Source organism: Muscardinus avellanarius (genome assembly GCF_963383645.1).
Source record: "Muscardinus avellanarius genome assembly, chromosome: 3".
NCBI lineage: Eukaryota > Metazoa > Chordata > Mammalia > Rodentia > Gliridae > Muscardinus > Muscardinus avellanarius.
In genome coordinates, this window is record NC_137788.1 from 43,330,928 (window position 1) to 43,351,918 (window position 20,991).

Here is a 20,991-nt window from a genome sequence, read left to right on the forward strand (position 1 = left end):
TCAGTGCAAGTTGGACTAGTCTGCTCACTTATATTGTGTCTCTTTTACACACACATGTTGGTATAAATCAATTCATAAGGTAACTCTTTCCTAAATTTGTAACCTTTTTTTTTTTTTTGTGTGTGTGTGTGTGTGTGTGTGTGTGTGTGGTGCTGGGGATCCAACCTAGGGGCACTTTATCTCTGAGCTACACACACACACCCAACCTTTTTATTTGGAAACAAGGTCTTGCTAGGTTGCTAAGGGCCTTGCTAAGTTGCTGAGGCTGGTCACAGACCTGTAATCCTCTTCTCTTAGCCTCCCAAGTACTGTCTATTACCTTCTTGATACTGAAGAAACATTTAGTTTTGAAAATTTTGACTAGGGAAGAAACAGTGTAAGTCTCAAAAGTGGATGAAGTTACAATTGTACAAATTAATCCATTGTTTATTGTCACACATGTCAACGCAGTGAAGCTCTGAACAATTCAAATGACTAAATGAATAAAATTCTGTCTGGTCCTGAAGAACATACAAAGATAAGGAAGACAGATCCTACTACCACTTTTTAAAATTTATGAATAGAGGCTGAGGTTGTTATGCCAAACTAAAATTTTTGTATAACGTGTGCAGGTTCTGGGTTCCATTTCTAGCACATGTCAAGAAGTGGGGATTATAACTGACAGACAGTCAGGTGTGGTAGAGCATGCTTGTAATCAGACCACAGTTCACAGCCAGCCTCAGCTACTTAGTGAGGCTCTCAGCAACTTAGTGAGACCCTGTTTCCAAATAAAGTATAAAATAGGTCTGGAAGTACAGCCCAGAGGCAGAAAACCCCTGGGTTCCATTCCCAGTACCACAAAATAAATAAATAAATAAATAAATAAATAAATAAATAAATAAATAAATAAAGAAAGAATAAAAAATAGGGCTGGGGGTGTAGCTCATAGATAGAATGGCCCTGGGTTCCATCCCCAGTACTGCAAATAATAATAATAATAATAATAATAATAATAATAATAATAATAGACAACAGAGAAGAGGAACACATGTATACGAATCAAAATGTACTTGAAATGTCCCTTTTGTCTTGGAAGCCATTTCTTTACCACTGTTAGCAAAATGGGTTGTTTTCTCTTCTATAATCCCACTGCACATATATTAATGCAAAATGTCAACTCTCAACTCTTCATTGTTTGTCAATGTTATGTCTCCCACTATATTCTGCAATTCCTTGGAAGTAGGAGGAGCTTACCCTTGTAGCTTTCAAGACCAGCACTATTGCTATCTTCTAAGAGTTGTTTCATAAATGTCAAGCAAATGAATAGATGAATGAAAAAATTAGCCCAAGATTATCATGTAAATATTCTTCTATTACTAACTACTACAATCTTCAAAATAACACATCTTGTAACTAGCAACTCTTTTAAAAATCTTCAGAATAACTATGAGTAATTCTATCCTTGTTCTACATTTAGAGAGACTGAAACCCAAAGGTTAATGAAGTTGCTTAAAATGACTCAGTTGGCAAGTGATAAAGCCACATGGGAGGGAAGGAAGAAGGGAGGAAAAGAATTGAAATGGAAGAACAGGACTACAATTCAATTTTAAAGGAGCTGGAGAAAGAAGGATGAAACAAGGACACAGGCAGGGCTTCTTAAAGTCTGAACAGAAGGAGAAAATTGTTGTAAGTATTCTAGGTAGAAAAAATAGTATGATTAATTAAATGACACAGAATAGGAAAGAGCACAAAATATATTTGAGGAAAAGCAAGATGAATATTTAGCTAAAGCTGAGACACATATGCTGTATTATTTAATCACTCATTCAACAAATATATATATATATATATATGAAGCATTTACTCTGGGGCTGTTAGTGAAATAACTTAGAAGTTTCAAACCAAAAAATAAAGGATTCTGAATGCTGGTAGAAAAGTCTGTGTATCAACCAACAAGTACAGGTTTAAAACTAAAGGCAAGTAAGCAAAGCTAAACATCATTCATGCTGTGCTTCAGAAATGTTATCTTTCAGTAACAAAATTAGTATAGTAGAGGCTTATAAATTTACTTAGTTGAAACGCAACATTGTGACACACATCTGTAATCCCAGTACTTGGGAGGCTGAAACAGGAGGATCCCAGGCTCAAGATCAGCCTCAATAACTTAGTAAGACTCTCAGCAACCTAGCAAGACCCTGTTTCAAAACAAAAAATAAAAAATGGCTTGAGGTGTAGTCAGAGGTAGAATGCCTTTGGGTTCAATCCCCAGTAACCCCCCACCCCCGACAAAAAAAACTTAGTTGATAACTTCAATGTGTTAAATATGTGGCAACTGGGAGTCTATGAAGAGGAGACAGGGTCCAGTGTCAGGAATATATGCATAACTTGACAGACACCCACTTAACACAAGGCATTTAGGGAAAAACTGCAGAAGACTCTCTCATCAGAATGGTCAAAGCAGATGACAGACATTCCTTCATTAACGTTTTTTTTTTATTCCAATGGTGCGTGTGAGTGAGCAGGTGCACATATGTGTGAGATTTTTGCCTTATTTTTATTTTATAAGGGGTTACTGTAAAATGGTTTTGATTATAAGTGATCAAATATTCTTAATTCAAGAATATATTAAAAGTTGCTTTCTGATTCCTAACACATGTACAAATACCTCTAATTCTAAAATTTTTACTTCCTTAAATTCTGAGTTAACATCCTTTAGCTAACGAATGTACTAGGGAAGACCACTGGTAACCTCAAAAAAAAAAAAAAAAAAAGAAAAAAAAAAGGGCACACAACCAAAAAAGTATCAATACTGAAGGCTATCATCTCAGCTACTCAGGAGAGCCAGGAGGATCACAAGCTTGAGGCCAGTTTGAGCAATTTTGAGAGACCCTATCTCAAAGTTAAAAATAAAAAGGGTTGGGGGTGTAGCTCACTGGTATAGTACTCCTGGCTTTAATCATCAGTACTGTGACCCCTCCTGCACAAAACACAACCAATAACAAACAAAAACTGAATGATTCTTTCTCCTTTGTATAAGCATTAAGTCCTGAATATTTTTTTAAAAACTACATATATTCAGACTGCAGTATAATAAAGTATCTGGACATAATTCACAGTGTTAAAATTATGTCTACTCTCTGGAAGCTAAGAGCATCCTTGTTAAAGTGTAAAATGAGATTTCGCCTACTTGCAACTCCTTGTTCTCACAGCTGAACTGTCACAGCATGAAAACATTCCCCTACTGGTAAAGCTTTTGGATACCTATTTCCCTGATGAAAGAGTGCAAAAGAAACCGAGTTATTGACAACTATACTCTATCTGCTACTCCCCTGGAGCACAACTACAGGCAAAGAAATACCTTAACTCTGAAGGGAGATGGGCAGCAATGTTATAAATGGCTATTAACTTCACTGAGTAGCTTAAAAATACCAAAAGATTCAATTCTATTGGTTACATAAGAGATTTAAGATTATACAAGAATGTAATTATAAGAAGTCTATTTTCTTTGTCCTGTTTTCTAAGTCAAAGGTTAATGAGAAGTATACCAAACATTTTCTGTGTTACTGCAAAGTATTTGATGCAGCATAAACACATAGATAAAAAATTATTTTAATCTAGTTCATTACATTCTTTTAAAAAATAGCTCCACTGAGAAACAATTTACATGTCATAATATTTATTCACTTTAAATGTTCAATTCATTGACTTTTAGTAAATAGATAGGTGGGCAACCTTTATCACAATCCAATTTTAGAACATTTCCATCAGCCCAAATCTATTAACTTCTTGATCTATGATATTTCCATAAATTCATGAAGGCCACTGGTATCTAAAGCTACTGTATATCCAAAGTCACATAAATTTCTGAAACGGAACAGAAAATGTGCAGACTAACTTCACTTTTAATGACCTTTATAACCAATCCTCTACTCTGGCACTGGAAAGCAAGTGTTCAGGTGCTTGCACTGAAAGTTAAACCATTTTAAGTATTAAGTTATGGCACACAGTCTTGGAAAGAAATTAATTATATTTTTGTTGGTAACACATTTCAGGCTGTTTACACAGCTGACATTTCTCAGCTGTACCCAAATCATGCCCTAAGCTGTAAGGACTATCTTGTTTTGTAGCAGATGCCTCCACTTGAGTGATTTCAGTAAGAATAAAAACACTACTGCCTGCAACAATATAGACTTACAAGTACCAGATTTATGGGTTTTTATAGACTTAACGAAAGAAAGGTTTTATGAATTTTTTTGATTAGGATCTCTTTATAACACTAGGTTAACATATTTTTTTGCCTACACTCAAATGCTAGAGGTAGAGCCAGGTAAAAGCGGGTTGGCCCTAAACATCTTTGTTGTATCAAATCATACAGCTCAAGGCGACATGCTGCCAATATGGAAACATTTGCTCTGGGGAAGTGTGGGCAGGCACCACTTCACAGGTTCTGGGAAAAGGTGCAAATGCGAATAATGAGGCATAGAGAATCAAACCCCTTTAGGGGATTCCCTTTTGTACTTGGGATGTAGACTCAGCACTAGGTAGCATTAATTTCTTGAATACCAGTAGTCTTACCTGCTTTCCATATTCTCCTATGCTAAGGAAAGCTCCACACAACTACTTAGTAAAAAGATAAATATTAAGGCAGGGGTGGTGGCACATGCTTGTAATCCCAGCATTTGGGAGGCTGAGACAAGAGGATCACTATTCTCAGACAGCCTCAACTACTTAATGAGGCCCTTTCAACTCAGTGAGACCCAACAAAATAAAGAATAAAAAAAAAAATAGGGCTGGGGGTGTAGCTTGGAGGTAGAATGCCCTTGGGTTTTCTTGGTGCCGCAAGAAAAAAAATTAAAGCTCGCGTCTCATACAAGACTATGTCAACCCAATTCAATGAATTAGTACCTAAAATTTCTAAAGCACTCTGTTACAGAAAAATTTATTACACTTCATTGAATTTCCCTAATTACTTTTGAACTTGTACCTGATAAAACCTATTTCGTCTGGTTTCTACAAGTGTTGGCTTGAGACATTTTTTCCCTAACCTCAAGCACTAGAGATAGTGGATCCATTCTGAAGCCTGTGTAGTCCATATTTCTAGACTTTCCCCATTACCTTATATCCTTGCTATCAAGTCAGTTAGTTACTTTGCTTTAAACTTTTTATTTTATAGAAATCTTTAAATACACAAACCCAGTATTATTCATCACTCAGACTCAAAAAGATCAGTATATGGCTAGTCTGCATTACCTCTGTCCTCACTCATTCCTGCTCTCCCACAGATTATTCTGTAGCAAATCTCAGACATCATCTCATTTATTTAAATCAGTCGATTCTTACCTATAATCCTTTTTTAATTGTGCTAATATTAACTACAACATCAACTGTCATTTATCAGGTATCTATCATGAGCCAGATAGCAAATATATATTATTACTAATCTTCATACAAATAGTACAAATTATTGAGGTAACTGAAGCTCAGAAAATTTTAGTGACATGCTCTGATCTTATTATTTTTACTATCAGTGTTATTATTTCTTATAAAAGGTTTTTAGACATGGTTAGAACTAGAATCTCTAGCTTCTTCATGTCTCCTAAGATAAACAGAATGCTGTCCTTTGTGAACAATACTTCTTTACTTAAAATGTCACACATTTCTTACTAAATTTCTCACCATAACAGGAAAAAACCCCTAAAAAACAAAACAGAAAATAAACCCTATCAAAAACCAACAACTCTAGCTATACTCATAGTAATGATAAATGAACCAACAAATAAAGTGATTTTAATTCTAAAAAGTTATTCAGAAATAAATGTTAGTATCTATACCTAAATTTTGTTTCTGAAAGGGTTATTTAAAAATATAAAACTTTGTATTTTCTGATTTTTGGGGGGGTGGGGCAGGTCTGGGGATGGACCCAGAGACATTTGACCTCCGAGCTACATCTCCTGCCCAATTTTTTATTCTTTATTTTGAAACAGGGTCTCACTGAGTTGTGGAGGGCCTCACTAAGTAGCTGAGGCTGTACATGAAACATGATCCTCCTGTCTCAGCCTCCAGAATACAGGAATTACAAGCGTGCGCCACCACTCCCAGCTTTTCTGATTGTTTTTAAAGTTCTGTAATCCACTGAGCAATTTTCAAAGGCAGTGTTGATATTGTAAATAATTAAATCCAAGAAGCATCTTTATAAATGAATTATATTACGCTTATGTAATCCCTGCGCTTGGGAGGCGGAGACAGGAGGATTGCACAGGTTTGAAGCCAGCTGCGTTGGCTTAAGAGACCCTGTTTTCAAATAAAAAGTATAAAATAGGTCTGGGAGTGTAGCCTGGAGGTACAAGGGCTTCCAGGAACCCCAGTACCACCACCACCAAAATAATAATAATAATAATAATAATAATAATAATAATAATAATAAATTATCTTAATATTTTTCTGTCTTCCTCTAAAGAATTCCTTTAGATTAAAATAGATGATGATGGTGCTAGAAAAGGAGAAAGAAATCAATAGAAACATAAAATGTAAATAGGTAATTCAATTCTTAGTTATAATATTGAGTATTTACTATTACAAAATGTTTCAAAAGTCCCAATTTATTTTTAGTCCTATTTATTTTAAAAGTTAAATTTAATCCAGATCTTCTGAAATAGTCTCATTTATTTATAGATTTGATTGTTAGTTAGTTTGTTTGTTTGTTTAATGGCTGTTTACAATAAGCAAGTGTGTGGGAAAAAGTGGCTCAAACTTAATTAATTTCAGTTGGCTTTCTCAGATGATAAAATTTTATTCTCTTGGAAGTAAGTAGTTATGGGAAATAGGGCAGAGGTCGGAATAGTTTCAAAATTTACAATAGAAAAATTACTATAAATAAATATAACAGGTAAAAATGACAGATTAACTTATTCTTCCATTTTTTTGTGGTAGTGAAATTTATCTATCTAAGGATAAAGTGCTACTATCTGTAAAATTTATTTTTTAAACACCAGTTTATCATAAAAAATGTAGTCTTAAAATTAAATATAGCCGGATGTGCCAGGTGTGGTGGCGCAAGCTTGTATTCCCCCCCACCCCCTGCTTGGGAGGTGGAGAAAGGAGGATCCTGCTGGTTCGAAGCCAGCCTCCCTGGCTTAAGAGACCCTGTTTCCAAAAAAAAAAAATATGTAAAATAGGTCTGGGAGTGTAGCCCAGAGGTAGAAGGGTTTCCAGGAACCCCAGTACCACCAAAGGAATATATATCCAGGTGTGGTGGCATACACTTGTAATCCCAGCATTCAAGAGGCTGAGATTGGAGGATCACAGTTCACGGACAGCCTCAGCTACTTAGTGAGAACCTTAACAACTCAGTGAGACCCTGTTTCACAAATAAAAAGACTAAAAAATAGGGGTGGGTGTGTAGCTTGAAGGTAAAATACCCCTGGGTTCCGTGCCCAGTACCACACACAAAAAAAAATTTAAATATAATGACTAGTTTGATTTTGAAATATCTGTAATAATGGAAAAGTTTTTCTTTTTACTTTGAACATTTCATTAATAACATCTGCACAAATTTTTCTTGTCATGAAAAATTTTAAGTCAAATCAAGCCCCATAAAGTTTCTGACACTGGTGTTATAACACTACTAATAAAATGTTTATGTGTTTGGCTTACAATATCTGTCCTATAAATAAACTCAAATTATTACAACTGTTCTTATTTTAACATTGTTTGATCTACAGATTTCTTTTAATGGAATATTCAAAGCATTTGATTTTGCATGTTAGCAAAGTCAATTAAACTGAAAGTGGCCAAAGAAATAAGATATAAAAGTAAGAACTTGACTGTTACTTACTGAGTCATCTATGGCAGAGGCTGGCCAGCCCTCCCATAACTGATGTCGAACAGGTATACTTGTAAGGTCATACACATTTCTCTTGACCTGTAAAAAGGAAGAGACAGCATATTAAAATAGTGTTTCCGCATGACTTATGATACTTTTAGTCAATTTATGTGATAAAATGTTTCCTATTTTTATCTAGATTCAAAACAAGAATTTGAAACTAAGAAAACACAAATCAGAAAATTTGTGAAAATGAATCAAATTCTAAAGCAGAATTTTAATGAACACTAGATGAAATAATGGTTCAAGAAACATCCTTCCTTGATTCTTGAAAACACTAGGAATAGAATCACTATATGACCCAGTTATTTGGTATTTATCCAGACGAACTAAAGTTGGTATACTATAAAGATACATGCATAACAGTGTTTATAGCAGCACAATTCCCAATAGACATTTTATAGATCAGCCTAGATGTCCGTCAACAGATGAATGGATAAAGAAAATGTGGCAATATATACCACATTATATAGTGGAGTTTTGCTCAGTCATAGGAATGAAATTTTGTCATTTGCTGATAAATAAATGGAATTGGAGAACATCATGCAAAGTGAAACAAACTAGACAGAAAGTTAAGCATTGTATGTTTTCTCTCAAATGTGAAAGCTAGAGAGAAAAAAGGTATGACAAGGGGTTCTCATGAAAACACAAAGAGAAGGGGTACCAGTAGAGCAGAGGAAAGGGAAGGGAAAGGGAAGCACTGACCAATTATGTTCTATGCATGTAGAATGAATATATCACAATAAATCCTACTTTTGCATATAATTATTTTTAATGCTTTTTTTTGGGGGGTGGCACTGGGGTTCTTGGAAACCCTTCTACCTCCAGGCTATACTCCCAGACTTATTTTATATTTTTATTTGGAAACAGGGTCTCTTAAGCCAGCGAGGCTGGTTTCAAACCTGTGTGATCCTCCTGTCTCCGCCTCCCAAGCGCGGGGATTACAAGCGTGCACCACGCCCAGCGTGTGTATAATTATAATGTTATCACTTTAAAAAAGAAACTCTCCTCCTTGATTGGTTTTTGATTCCTAGATGACCTCAAGTTTCTTTTTAGTCAAGAAACTTCAGGTATACAGTTCTAGGCCAGACTAAAATTATGTCTTTATTTAATTTTTTAAATTGTATAATGAGTCAAACAAAAATAAATATATTTTTCCATATGGGAGAGAGAAGGAAAGTGTTCTTCTCTGTCCTGTGTTGAGGCAGGGTAAAAGGCTGATGTTATCTTTACATTTTATGTTTCAAAGATACAAAAAAGTAATAAAGCAATATAGAATATTTCTCTGAAATCATGCCAAATTAAAGACTATTTTAGCTGGGCATGGTGGCACATGCCTGTAATCCCAGTACTTGAGAGGAGATAAGGAGGTTCCCAGTCTGCCTCAGCAACTTGGGGAGGCCATCTACAACTTAGTGAGACCCTGTTTCAAAGTAAAAAGGAAAACATATGGCTGGGGGTGTAGGTCAGAGGTAAAATGCCCCTGCGTTTAACCCTTTAGTACCCCCCCAAAAAAAAACTATCTCAATATGATATTTACTACCACCAGAGCTATCCATAAGATAAAATGTAGGTTCTTCTTGAAAAGAAAATACAGTAAGTGCCACTAAAGATTGAAAAACCCATTTTCCCAGTAGCAACATTATACCTTTCACTGTAGGAGAGTAAGAAAGTAACCAATTGGAATAAAGTATTGGAAGGTAAAACTCTGTTACCCAGCCGGATGTGGTGGCGCAAGCTTGTAAACCCCGCGCTTGGGAGGCGGAGACAGGAGGATCGCGCAGGTTCGAAGCCAGCCGCGCGCTGGCTTAGGAGACCCTGTTTCCAAAATGAAAATGTAAATATAGGTCTGGGAGTGTAGCCCCGAGGTAGAAGGGCTTCCAGGAACCCCAGTACCACCAAAAAAAAAAAAAAAAAAACTCTGTTACCCAGTAATTAAGAAGCATCAAATCTTTCTTTAGCTTTTTTCCTAAAAACATATAGAAAATCTACTTTACTGTTTATTTTCAATTAAGATAAATTAACAAATTGTAATATTGGAGAAACCATTCATTTTAACTAAATCTCCAGGCAATAGCATTATTACCCTATTTTAACAAATGGAGCCAGTGTTAAAATGTTTCACATAATATGTTCTATAATAAGACTTCAATATGGTTGCTCATACTTCAACAAGCAGCATTCATTTATGTTTTTAAAAAGCAGAAACCTAAAGTATCATGTTGTTCAATTACAGCATTTTGTTATCACATTACTCTTTATTATACTATCATAAACACAGCTAAGTTACCCTTTCAGTGAAATAGAGATATATGTTCACAAGGGAGTGGGGGAGGCAAAACAAAACATGGAACTCAATCTATTTTTTATCTCTACTGTACACCTGTGGAAAAAAAACCCTAAAACTCTTAGTAAATGAGATCTGAGGAGCTTGGGACATGGCCTGATCCCGACTCAATTCAAACAAACAGCTTTTCTTCAGAGGTTCTTAGCAATGGCCAGTCTACCATGCAATATTTTGTTTATAATCAGTCACATCAAGTTTAAAAGTTTTCATCAGTCATTATCAACCCAACAATTTAAGCAAATGCAACTGGGCTAACCTTTGACCACTTCACAAGTTGAGACAATTCTGTCATGTTTAAACATTAACACTCTAGGAGAAAGGTGTTCCACAAATGCAAATAATTATATTAGTAAAACAGAGAAAGGACAGAAAAGGGAGTCTGAGAAATCTGGGCTTTAAGGCAAAATTTCCTTCGTTAAAGTTTTTTATCTCTCTCTCTCTCTCTCTCTCTCTTTTTTTTTTTTTTTTTTTTTTTTTTTGGTCTAGATACACCAAATTTCATTAGGTACTTTGGGGGGAGCAAGAAAAAATATTTACATCTGCTGGAAATCTGGCAAGGCTACCCACGTACTGGAGTGTATATACAAATATTATGAGTACATAAACAACTTTGGAGTGAGATTCTTTAAATTCTACTTTGATTCCAAAATACAACAATATATTATGAAATAAACAGTATTTTCTTCTTTCATTAACTCATCTGTAACTGCACTGAATTGAATAACATTCCTTTGCTATTCTAAGCCTGAAAAGCATGTTCTGGCTATAGTGTTATGTTGGTATAAAGCACAATGCCAGACTGATGTGCTGAACAAAAGTGATCAAAGTTAGAGTAATGTTAGCCACTGCACAAGTATTTGGCCTCATTGTTCTGCTTAGAATGACATCTGTTAAGCAACTTGTCATAGAATAAACTGGTTAATGCAGACAGAAGTTGGCTGAGAGAGTAGCATGTAAAAGCATATTAGGCTAATGTTTGGTTATTCCATGCAAAGGCTAAATTCACAGAGTACTCTGAGATTAAGCCAAAAAAAAAAAAAGCCTGTGTTAAATCACAATCACTAAATAACAATTTAAGTGAAAAAAAGGCTTTGCAAAAATAAGTCCATGTTTATCAATGTTGTGACCATAGGCAGACTTTTTGCCATTACATGGAAGAAGCATAAGTGATACAAAGTACCAAATGAATGGTAATTTAGTAGAAATAGAAAATTTCCATTATCTTTATTGATGGCTGTATTTAATTATAATTGTAAATCACAATCAACGGAGAAAGAAAAACCTAAAATGTGCACAATGCAAAAGTAAAAACAAGTTTTTAAAAAATAGTATTCTAGAAAACCTAAATGGTAAAACACAGCTGTGTATAAAACAATACAAATGAATTTAAAGTCATCATGAATCAGATAAAAGATAGTTTTTTTCAAAGAAGGAGGGAGGATGAAGAGAGGAGAGAGGCAGGGGAAGAAAGAGAGGGGAGAGTGGAGGGAGGAAGGAGAGAAGGAGTGAGATGAAGGATAAAGAGGGGGAAAGACAGATAGGAGACTAAAAGGGAGGGAGAGAGAAAGAAGGAGTGGGGCAAGTGATAGATTGACTTGAGAGATTTGGGAGCACTGGAGAGAGGCAGAGAGCACACACACAGGCTAGGGTACTGTGGCTGGCATGCCCAGCTGCCATTATTGTGCTGCTTCTGCTGGGTTTCATCTTTAGAGGCTGTTAAATTCCAGTAAAGGACAAGTGGCACTTCACTCGTAACATTTCCTAAGGGCCTTTTTGTCTTACACGTTTTCTTTGATCAGCACTGGCTCAAGATCATGCTGAACCTTCATAATCTTTTCAATTCTTGTTTTGCATTAAGCTCTAAATCTATGAGATTTCAGGCTGCTAAACTATGCAAATGTTTCCATTAGTTCTAAAGAAATTTAATAAATGCTTTGATTACCAGCTGAACATTAAAATTACATTACAAACTATACCGTATTTGATTCAAGAGTTCTAGACTAACAATAGATTCCAAGGTCTATTTTCTTTAAATTATTCCTTTTCAAAAAGAGATAATTTACTATTTCCCCCCATTGCTTCAGATTTTAAAAGTTGTGACTGATAAAAATTAAATTTCTTTATTATTTACTTTTCATGAATAGATAATAATTTATATACTATATAATTAACAAAGTTATGTAATTATCTCTTTATCAAACTTCATATTTCCTAAGTATCTATAAAAATTTCAAGCTAATGACATTACTGAAGAAAAAATCATTTTATTACTTGTTTAATATCAAATTATAAATATATATTCACAAGATATTCAATTCCCACAATAATTTTTCCTTGATGCACTTGAATTTTCAATCAGCTTTATTTCATAGTAAATGTCATCAAAATTTCTTTCAGAAACAATTCTTAGGAAAATTAGTCTTCTACAGGCTAAATGTTGTTCTTAGCTACTCAAATTGAAAGATATAAGGCTTAGTATATCACAATGTCAGTGACAATAAAATCATTTCTTGTCAGCTAAATGTCAAACTTGCAAAAAAATTTCAGGGAATTTTAAATGCCATTCAGGTATCATTCAAGGGAAAAGCTAATTCTGATAATAGAAAAAGAAAGTCAACAAAGTTTGTGTTATTGCATAGAGAGAGGCATGAAAACTAGATTTCTAATTCTAATTCTGCACAGCTATTACTGTGGACAAACTGGTGGAGCCTTTATTTTACACAACTTAAACATGATCACTTCTGATTTTTCAAAGCTCCAAGATCCTATGATTTCATTAGAATATTGGGAGTTAAGAGTCCTAAATGGGAGGGGGGCTAAATGTATGCAAGACAAAGAAGTAATGAGGAAAAGTTTACAGCCATTAATGATTTTAAATGGCAGAACAATAATAGATTTAATAAATGGCACAGAGACAGCAAAAACAGAAAGGGCAAAATAATTTCAGGTGAGAAATAAAGATAACATAAGCATTTGAGGTATTTTTTTCTTGGATGAAGAAAAGTCTCAGTTTTTACATTTTCTTTAAAACTAACTGATATTTTCCCCTCATAAGATCTCATTTAAAAATATTCTTTCATAATGATTTCCCAAATAACTATTCGCTCAATTAAATGTTATTAGTAAGGCTATCCTGTGTTAAACCACAGCAGCCAGAATCCTACTATTAGTTTTAAAGCTGTATTAATTTATTTCATTATTTAATTTTTTTAGAAATCTGGCCCAGGACTGTTCACATATCAAACATCTTAATATAACCGAAATAAAAGCAAAATATTCAATTGCCATGGGCTTATTATAATAGTTATCAATTAGCTTTCCAGTTTCTAGATTTTCTGAATCAAGATACTATGACACATTATAGTCTTTACAAAAAGTATCTCAAAACCATTGACATCCATTTCATTCTCCTATCATCCTTGAAAGAAAGAAAGAAAGAAAGAAAGAAAGAAAGAAAGAAAGAAAGAAAGAAAGAAAGAAGTGCCAGTGGTCATATTAGAACTTGTGCGTGTCCAAATTTTAAATCTATCACTCTGTGCACTCTCAAGTATTTCACACTATCAAACAATATTATAGTTAAGAGTTTGCTAAACAATAACTACACTGAACAAACAAGTATTTGTATGTATATGTTTAAATCAAAATAAGGCACACAGACTAGGCTTAGCTCCAGTTTCCTAGCAATCACTGGTGCTCTGAAAGGCTTACATAGTTAAGAAACCAATCACTTCTGATTCTGAGTGGGTTGTGAACACATACTTCATATCTAATGCTTTTCTTTTTTAAAAAAACATATTGTACACACATTGAAGTTACACATGGCTTTGTTTATTAAGATGCAAGTTAAACCCTCCTAAAAATCCTTCCTGAACAAAAAAACACTTGAAACCGGATGGTGCAAGGGGAATGAGAAGGTGGCATCAGTAATCAAATGTTAATTAGCAAGCTTTTTTTTTTTCCTTCCCCCAGGGCTGGCCTGTGTTCGAGAATTCAAATCAGAAATCAATGCTCCAAGTGTTTAACTATTACTTCTTCTCATTAACTATTTAAAAGACCCAGCAATTCTCTCCTCATAAAAACAGTAACTCAAGACATTTCTTTTTTTTTTTCAAATACCATCTTTCTAGAAAACAATGAAGATGTTGTTTCAAGAAAACTATTTAACTGAAGTTGCTTTCAATCAGGCTTTGAAGTGATCGCACTTTAAAAACATCTTTTGGTTCTAACCAAAATTGTACATTTCAACAACTATAACATACTTTGCTTTAGACCATACTTTAAAAACTTAATTTCATTAAGTTAATTTCATTCTTACATATAAAGAAACTGGACGATTGGCACTTTAAAAAATGACTGGGGTAATGATAATGAAAGTAAATCAAATATGGATTCTAGTTTAAATGCATATAATTGTGAGTGGAGTCTTGCCATCCTGAAAAACTAATGCTAGAAACATGATTATAGTCCTAATTCACTATATTAAAAATTTGTTATGGGTCAAAATCACAGAGTTAGCTCATATTTAAAGTGGCTAATAGTCGTGGCTTTGTTACAATGAACTTATATCTAGTTAAAGGTTTAGTCTAGATTTTAAGGTAAAAGATGATCTTAAAAGTGCTAAAAGAATGTTTAATAGCTGAGCAAAGCTAACTATACTTCAAAAATGAAGGAGGCTACATACTAATAACTGGAAGAGGACAGCCTGGAGAAAATGTGAAGTTGCCAAAATTGATATTATAAATGAAAGCTGAGAACAATGCACATTCCTGGGCTTGCTGTAGATCTAATTTTCTGGGTCCTTTGGGGTCCAGAAAGTGGTGCTAAGATTCTTACCAATCTGTACTTGAAGAAGTACTGCTTTAGGATGTGCAAAATACACATAGGATCAAAAACTTGCCAAAAAAATTCTAGAAATGCTGTAACTTTGCTTGGTTAAGTGCTCTTATTAGTCTTAGAAATTAAGGAGAGAGCCTGGTATGGTGGCACACACTTGTAATCCAATACTTGGGAGTCTGAGACAGAAGGATCACAGGTTCACAGCCAGCTTCAGCTATTTAGTGAGGCCCTTTCCAATTTAGTAAGACCCTGCTTCAAAACAAAGAATAAAAAATTGGATTGGGGATGTAGCTCAGAGGTATAGTGTCCCTGGATTCAATCCCCAGGACCAAAAAAAAAAAAAAAAACAACCCAGAAATTAAGGAGAGACATCACTACCTCCATATTTCAGACTTCATAGCTTTTAGTTTAATACAACTTTCTGCTTGAAACCTGAATTAATATTCAGTGTTTATACCTCAAGCTGAAGTATGATTGTTTTCTGGCCATAAAAATATATTTGAAAATTGCATTACAATAGCAAATTCATAATAAATGACCTACTGGTCACACTAAATATAATGGGGAAATACCTGTACATGAAAGAATTGAAGAAATGTCCCTAAATACCAGATAACTATGTTTGAGACATACAGAAAACTAAACAGATTTCATTTATTCATTTTTGCCTTTTATAGGATAGGTGAAATATGACCCAAAAGAAAAAGGTTAATCTCATGTTAGTCAAGACTTTGTCCTGGAGGGCAGTATTTCTCCTCTGCATTTTGTGGAAATAATGAGGGAATAGAGTTTTCCCAATTATTTAATGGTCTAGTAAATACTAAGGAAGCAAATTATTTTCACTGCCTACAGTGAATAAAGCAACAGTTACTCAATGAATGCTCTTAAAATTTCCCCACTTAAAAGCAAGGTAACTATTCACTTTATAATTCCTTCCAGGAAAGAACACACCAATGAAGGTCAACATCAAACCTAGAAATAATTGCAACAATATAAAAACATTTTTAAGAGTTTTACTTTAATGCTAATTTTACATACTACTTTAAAGATTGATTACATAGGAATTGGGGTATGGTTCAGTGATGAATTTACTTGGCATGCATGAGGCTGAGTTCAATTCCCAGAAAAATAACAACAAAAGATTGGTCACACAAACCAAGAAATACTTGTATGTCAGAAATGGTTCCATTTTTAAGTCAGAAAAAAATTTTTAGCTTAAATTTTTTTTCTTTTGGTCTTTTGGCACTAGGACTTGAACCCAGGGCATTGTACTTGCAAAGTGAGCACTTTGCCACTGAGTTACATCCCAGCCCTAAAACTGAATTTTAATAGATAAAAATCTGATAAGATGCCAGAAGCAACACACTAGTCAATCTTAAGGATATACTCATACATGTAACCAAATATTTAGCTACAATAATTTTTACTGTAGTCTTATCAATACATGCACGTGAGCGCGCGCGCGCACACACACACACACACACACACACACACACACAAACACACATATACACCTGGTACAATTTAATATCCAACAACAGTATCGTTAAATAAATAAAAAAATACTATGCAGCCAATAAAGTGATGACATTAAATCAGGGATAAAGTAAAGTGTAGCCCAGAAGCCAAAATCAGTCTGCTGTCGGCTTTTGTCAATAAAGTTACACTGGAACACAGCCACTTCTGCTTGTTTCAGTGTTATCTGTAACTGCTCCTGTATGACCAGGATAATAGAGCTGAGTAGATGCAACAAACTACATACCCTGAAAAGCCTAAAATATTCAGCCCTTTAAAGAAAACAATTGTTAATCCCTAATATAAAAGAATATTTAATAACACCAAAAGTTGTTACATGAACCAAGCACAGTGGAGCACACCAATAATCCCCATACTTAGGAAGCTCAAACAGCAGGATCACAAATACAAGGCCAGCCTCAGCAACTTAGCCAGGCCCTATTTTAAAATATATATATTTTTTAAAAGGGGTGAAGTTAGCCGGGCGTGGTGGTGCACGCTTATAATCCCTGCACTCGGGAGGCGGAGACAGGAGGATCGTGCAGGTTCGAAGCCGGCCACGCTGGCGTAAGAGACCCTGTTTCAAAAAATAAATAAAATAGGTCAGGGAGTGTAGCCCGGAGGTAGAAGGGCTTCCAGGAACCCCAGTACCACCAAAAAAAAAAAAAAAAAAAAGGTGGGGGGGATGAAGGTATAGCTCAGAAGTAGAATGATCCTGGGTTTAATCCCTAATAACCACCACCACAATAACAACAAAAGGTTGTCATATAAACCTGGGCATGGTGGCACATGCCTGTAATCCCAGATACTGAAGAGGCTATGGTAGGGTCATTGCCAAGTTCAAGGACAGCCCGAGCAACTTATTGAGGCCCTATCTCAAAATAAAATAAAAACTGCTAGGGATACATCTCAAAGTAGAACACTGCTTTGTCTAGCATGTATGAGGCCCTGGGTTCAATCCCCAGTTCCACATATAAAAATTAACATATGATACTTAAGAAAAACTAGGGGGTTAAGGTTTAGCTTGAATACCTTGTCTGCCATGTGCAAGGTCCTGGATTTGATCCCAACAAAGGAGGGAGGGAGGTAGAGAGGAAGGAAGGAGTTACAAAATAATACATATTTCTGTTTAAGTAATATTTAGACATATATATATATATAATGTTGGGGTTTTTTTGTTGTTTTTGTTCCTGTTTTTGTCTGTTTGGTACTGGAGAATTGAACCCAGGGGCATTCTATCTGTACAGCCCCTAGCCCTTTTTATTTTTATTTATTTCTTTTTGGGGAGTACTGGAGATTGAACTCAGAGGCATTTTACTTCCAAGCTACATCCACAGCCCTATTTTTTATTCTTCATTTTGAAACAGGGTCTCACTAAGTTACAGAGGGCCTCAGCAACTGGCTGAGGCTGACCTTGAACTGCAATCTTGTCTCAGCCTCTCAAGTACTTTTTTTTTTTTTTAATGTTGAAGCAGGTCTAAGTAGTTGCTGATGGTCTCCGTAAATTGCTGAGGCTGGCCTTGAGTCTGCAATCCTCCTGTCAGACTGGGATTACTGGTGCCTGCTACTACACCCTGCCAAACTGGGCCATTCATTTCAGTTGTGCCACTAATTACCTGAGTGATGCTGAGTAAAGGAAATTGGAAGGAAAGAGAAAGCAATTGAGCATGCATAAGCCATGTACTTGGGCCTATCTTAACATCATCCTCACAATAACCTTTCACATGTATCATCTTTATTTTACAAATGCAGAAACTAAGGCTCAGATACAGTAAATAATTTGCTCAAAGTTACTCTAGTTAGTAAATGCTGAGATCAGGATTTAATTCAGTTCTATAGAACTCTAGTCTAGATTTTTTCATGACTATGACATATCCTTTCTTGGCTTGAATTTCCTGTTATGTAAAATGAAATGGTTGTAACAAATTATCCTTAAACTTCTTTTCCACATGACACTTTTATAATTGGAACATGTAAGAATCTTTATGAGACCATTTACACTTTGACTCAGGCTATCCTTTAACTTGGCAATGATCCTACCATTAGCCTCTTCAGTATCTGGGATTACAGGCATGTGCCACCATGCCCAGCTTTATATGACAACTTTTTTTGTTGTTATTGTGGTGGTGGTGGTTATTAGGGATTAAACCCAACTGCCCACAAAGTCTCTATCATGGGTAAAGTAAACCTTTCCAACAGCTGCGACAGGCAGCGAGGGACAGTTAGTGACTGCCAACTTTGTACCATTATGATTATTATTATTGATTATTATTGATTATTATTATTATTATTATTATTATTATTATTATTATAGAACTGAAGGGTGATCAACAACTGAGCTATAGTCCCTGCTCTTTTTATTTTAGTTTGAGACAGGATCTGCCTATGTTGCCAGGCTGGCCTTGAGCCCCCCTCCAGTCCCAGCCTCCCAAGTACAGAGACTGCATGTATGTGCCATCACTGTGGGCTTCAAGTTAGTACATTTAGGTGTCATGTTGGAAGAACTGCCAGAGCACATAGCAACTAGTTATTGATCAACAACTGAATGCTGTCTTCACAGATAAAAGCCAGTTCCTGGTGTTTCATACAGCAGGGAGGGAAATGGCAAGATAAAAAATTTCCAAGGAAAATAAACCAAGTCAAAGAAGAAAAGCATATTAAGATGCGAAGTAAACTTTGTCATGCAAAGGCCCTTCTCATAAACTTCTGGCCAGTACCTTCTTACTAATGTACAAGTTTTGACTAGAATAAAAGAATATTAAGACAGTCACACTATGGGTCTGCTATTTTTCCTTGGCCAATGTACAGTAAATCAATTATGCCCTATCTTGTTGCTCCAGTTTTCCCTCTCTCAAAACTTGGGTACTCGTGCCATCTCCACGCTCCTAGTCTTTGGTTGGACAAGTGAAGCTCATCAGAAACAACTTTATTTCATTTAAAATCTCTGTTAAGTTCTAAAATAAAATTGTATCTATGAGAAGTAAGAAGTGGGGAATGCCATTAATTTGCTCTGCCAATTTGTTTTTTATAGAGTTGCATTTTCTTTTTAATTCTGCTTCCCTATGAGTAAAGCACACACTTGTGTATGGGTACTCACACACAGACAAATTAAGCCACTTGCCTAAATGTCATTCACTTAGTTAATGCCTGATTCAGGATGATGCAAAATTTAAACATTCTTAATCCATTTATTTTTTCGTCTAAACATTTTTTCCTCAAGAGAATCACTTGTATGGAATACTACATTTTAAATGTTAATAATCTTAATATTTTGGCAAAAATGCTGTCTTTATATTTTGATAAAGACTGTGTGTGTGTGTGTGTGTGTGTGTGTGTGTGTGTGTGTATCCTTTCTTGCTCTAGCAGTACCATGCTGATGCTCAGAGATGATGTTTATGTTTTGCTTTGCTGCATTCTGTGGCCCATCCAGACCTCTGATTCCTGAGCCGTGAAAAAAGTGGTGGGAACCATCAGCAACGAACCTCAGCTATAATCAGGTCTCTCATAATTTTATCTTTTCTTGCTAACAAAAAAATGCAAAAAACAAAGACAACAAAAGGACTTAGTGTTGGGGGCTGCCATGAATACTAAAGTAGCTTGGGGGTGTGGCCCATCAAGTGAAAATAAACCATTCAAGTCACCCACATCAAGAAGAAAGTTTGGGAACAACTAGGCCAGTGTTTGCATTTGGGGCCCTGGAGTCAGGAGAGTACCACTTCCCTCACTCTGGTAAACTACAGCACCAGGAACAACTTGCTTAACCTCTCCTTTAGAAAATATGATGTTTCTCCAAAGAACAGCACTAAGAGATATATAAAAGCGTGCTTAGTAAGTCCTTAAATTTTCAAAGTGTCACTTTTCAACATCAGCTTTCAGCGTCTCTCAGAGATGAATAAGTGGGAGGGTAAACAGGGGCATCTTAAGAAAAGTGGCTGCCTGGATCTTGAGAAAGATTATAAGAGGCTCAGCATCAAAATTTTAGACCTAGTTAACTTCAGACAAATGAGACAGAGCTAAAGCTATCTCCAAGGGGCAATTTTGTTAAATCTGATCAAGTGCACTGACTCTAAGCAAAAGTCTAATACTGCACACCAAACCCTAAGAAATGCTGCTGACAATGGTCAGAAGCTCCACATAGCTGGATTTTAATTAAGACAGTTAAAAGCCCAACCTACGGATTTCACTGTAAGACTGGTTCTCAAATGCAGATATTGCTTATTTTGAAAGAAACATCAGGAATACCTTAGCATTCCAGCTTAATGTACAAGTAAAATCAGAAAAAAAGATTTAACCACAGAGTCATTAAATAAGCAGGCTTTCTAAATAAACTGCCTGAAGTCTCCTGTTTAAAAAAAATTACTTCTATTTATTCATTAACAAAGGTATTCCTTAGCTCATCCCTGCCATAACCTGCTCTATTCAAAACCATATG

At 35.3% G+C, this 20,991-nt stretch overlaps 1 protein-coding gene across 2 annotated transcripts in view; it reads right to left on the reverse strand.

Moving 5' to 3' along the window:
- Window positions 1-20,991, reverse strand: part of FAF1 (Fas associated factor 1) — a gene marked incomplete at both ends in the record, with an annotated part of 358,834 nt that overhangs the window by 165,656 nt on the left and 172,187 nt on the right. For both annotated transcript variants that reach the window (XM_080690990.1, XM_080690989.1), the window contains one exon: window positions 7,814-7,900. In XM_080690990.1, the coding sequence (XP_080547116.1) occupies window positions 7,814-7,900 (87 nt within the window). The remainder of the gene's footprint in view (window positions 1-7,813; window positions 7,901-20,991) is intronic.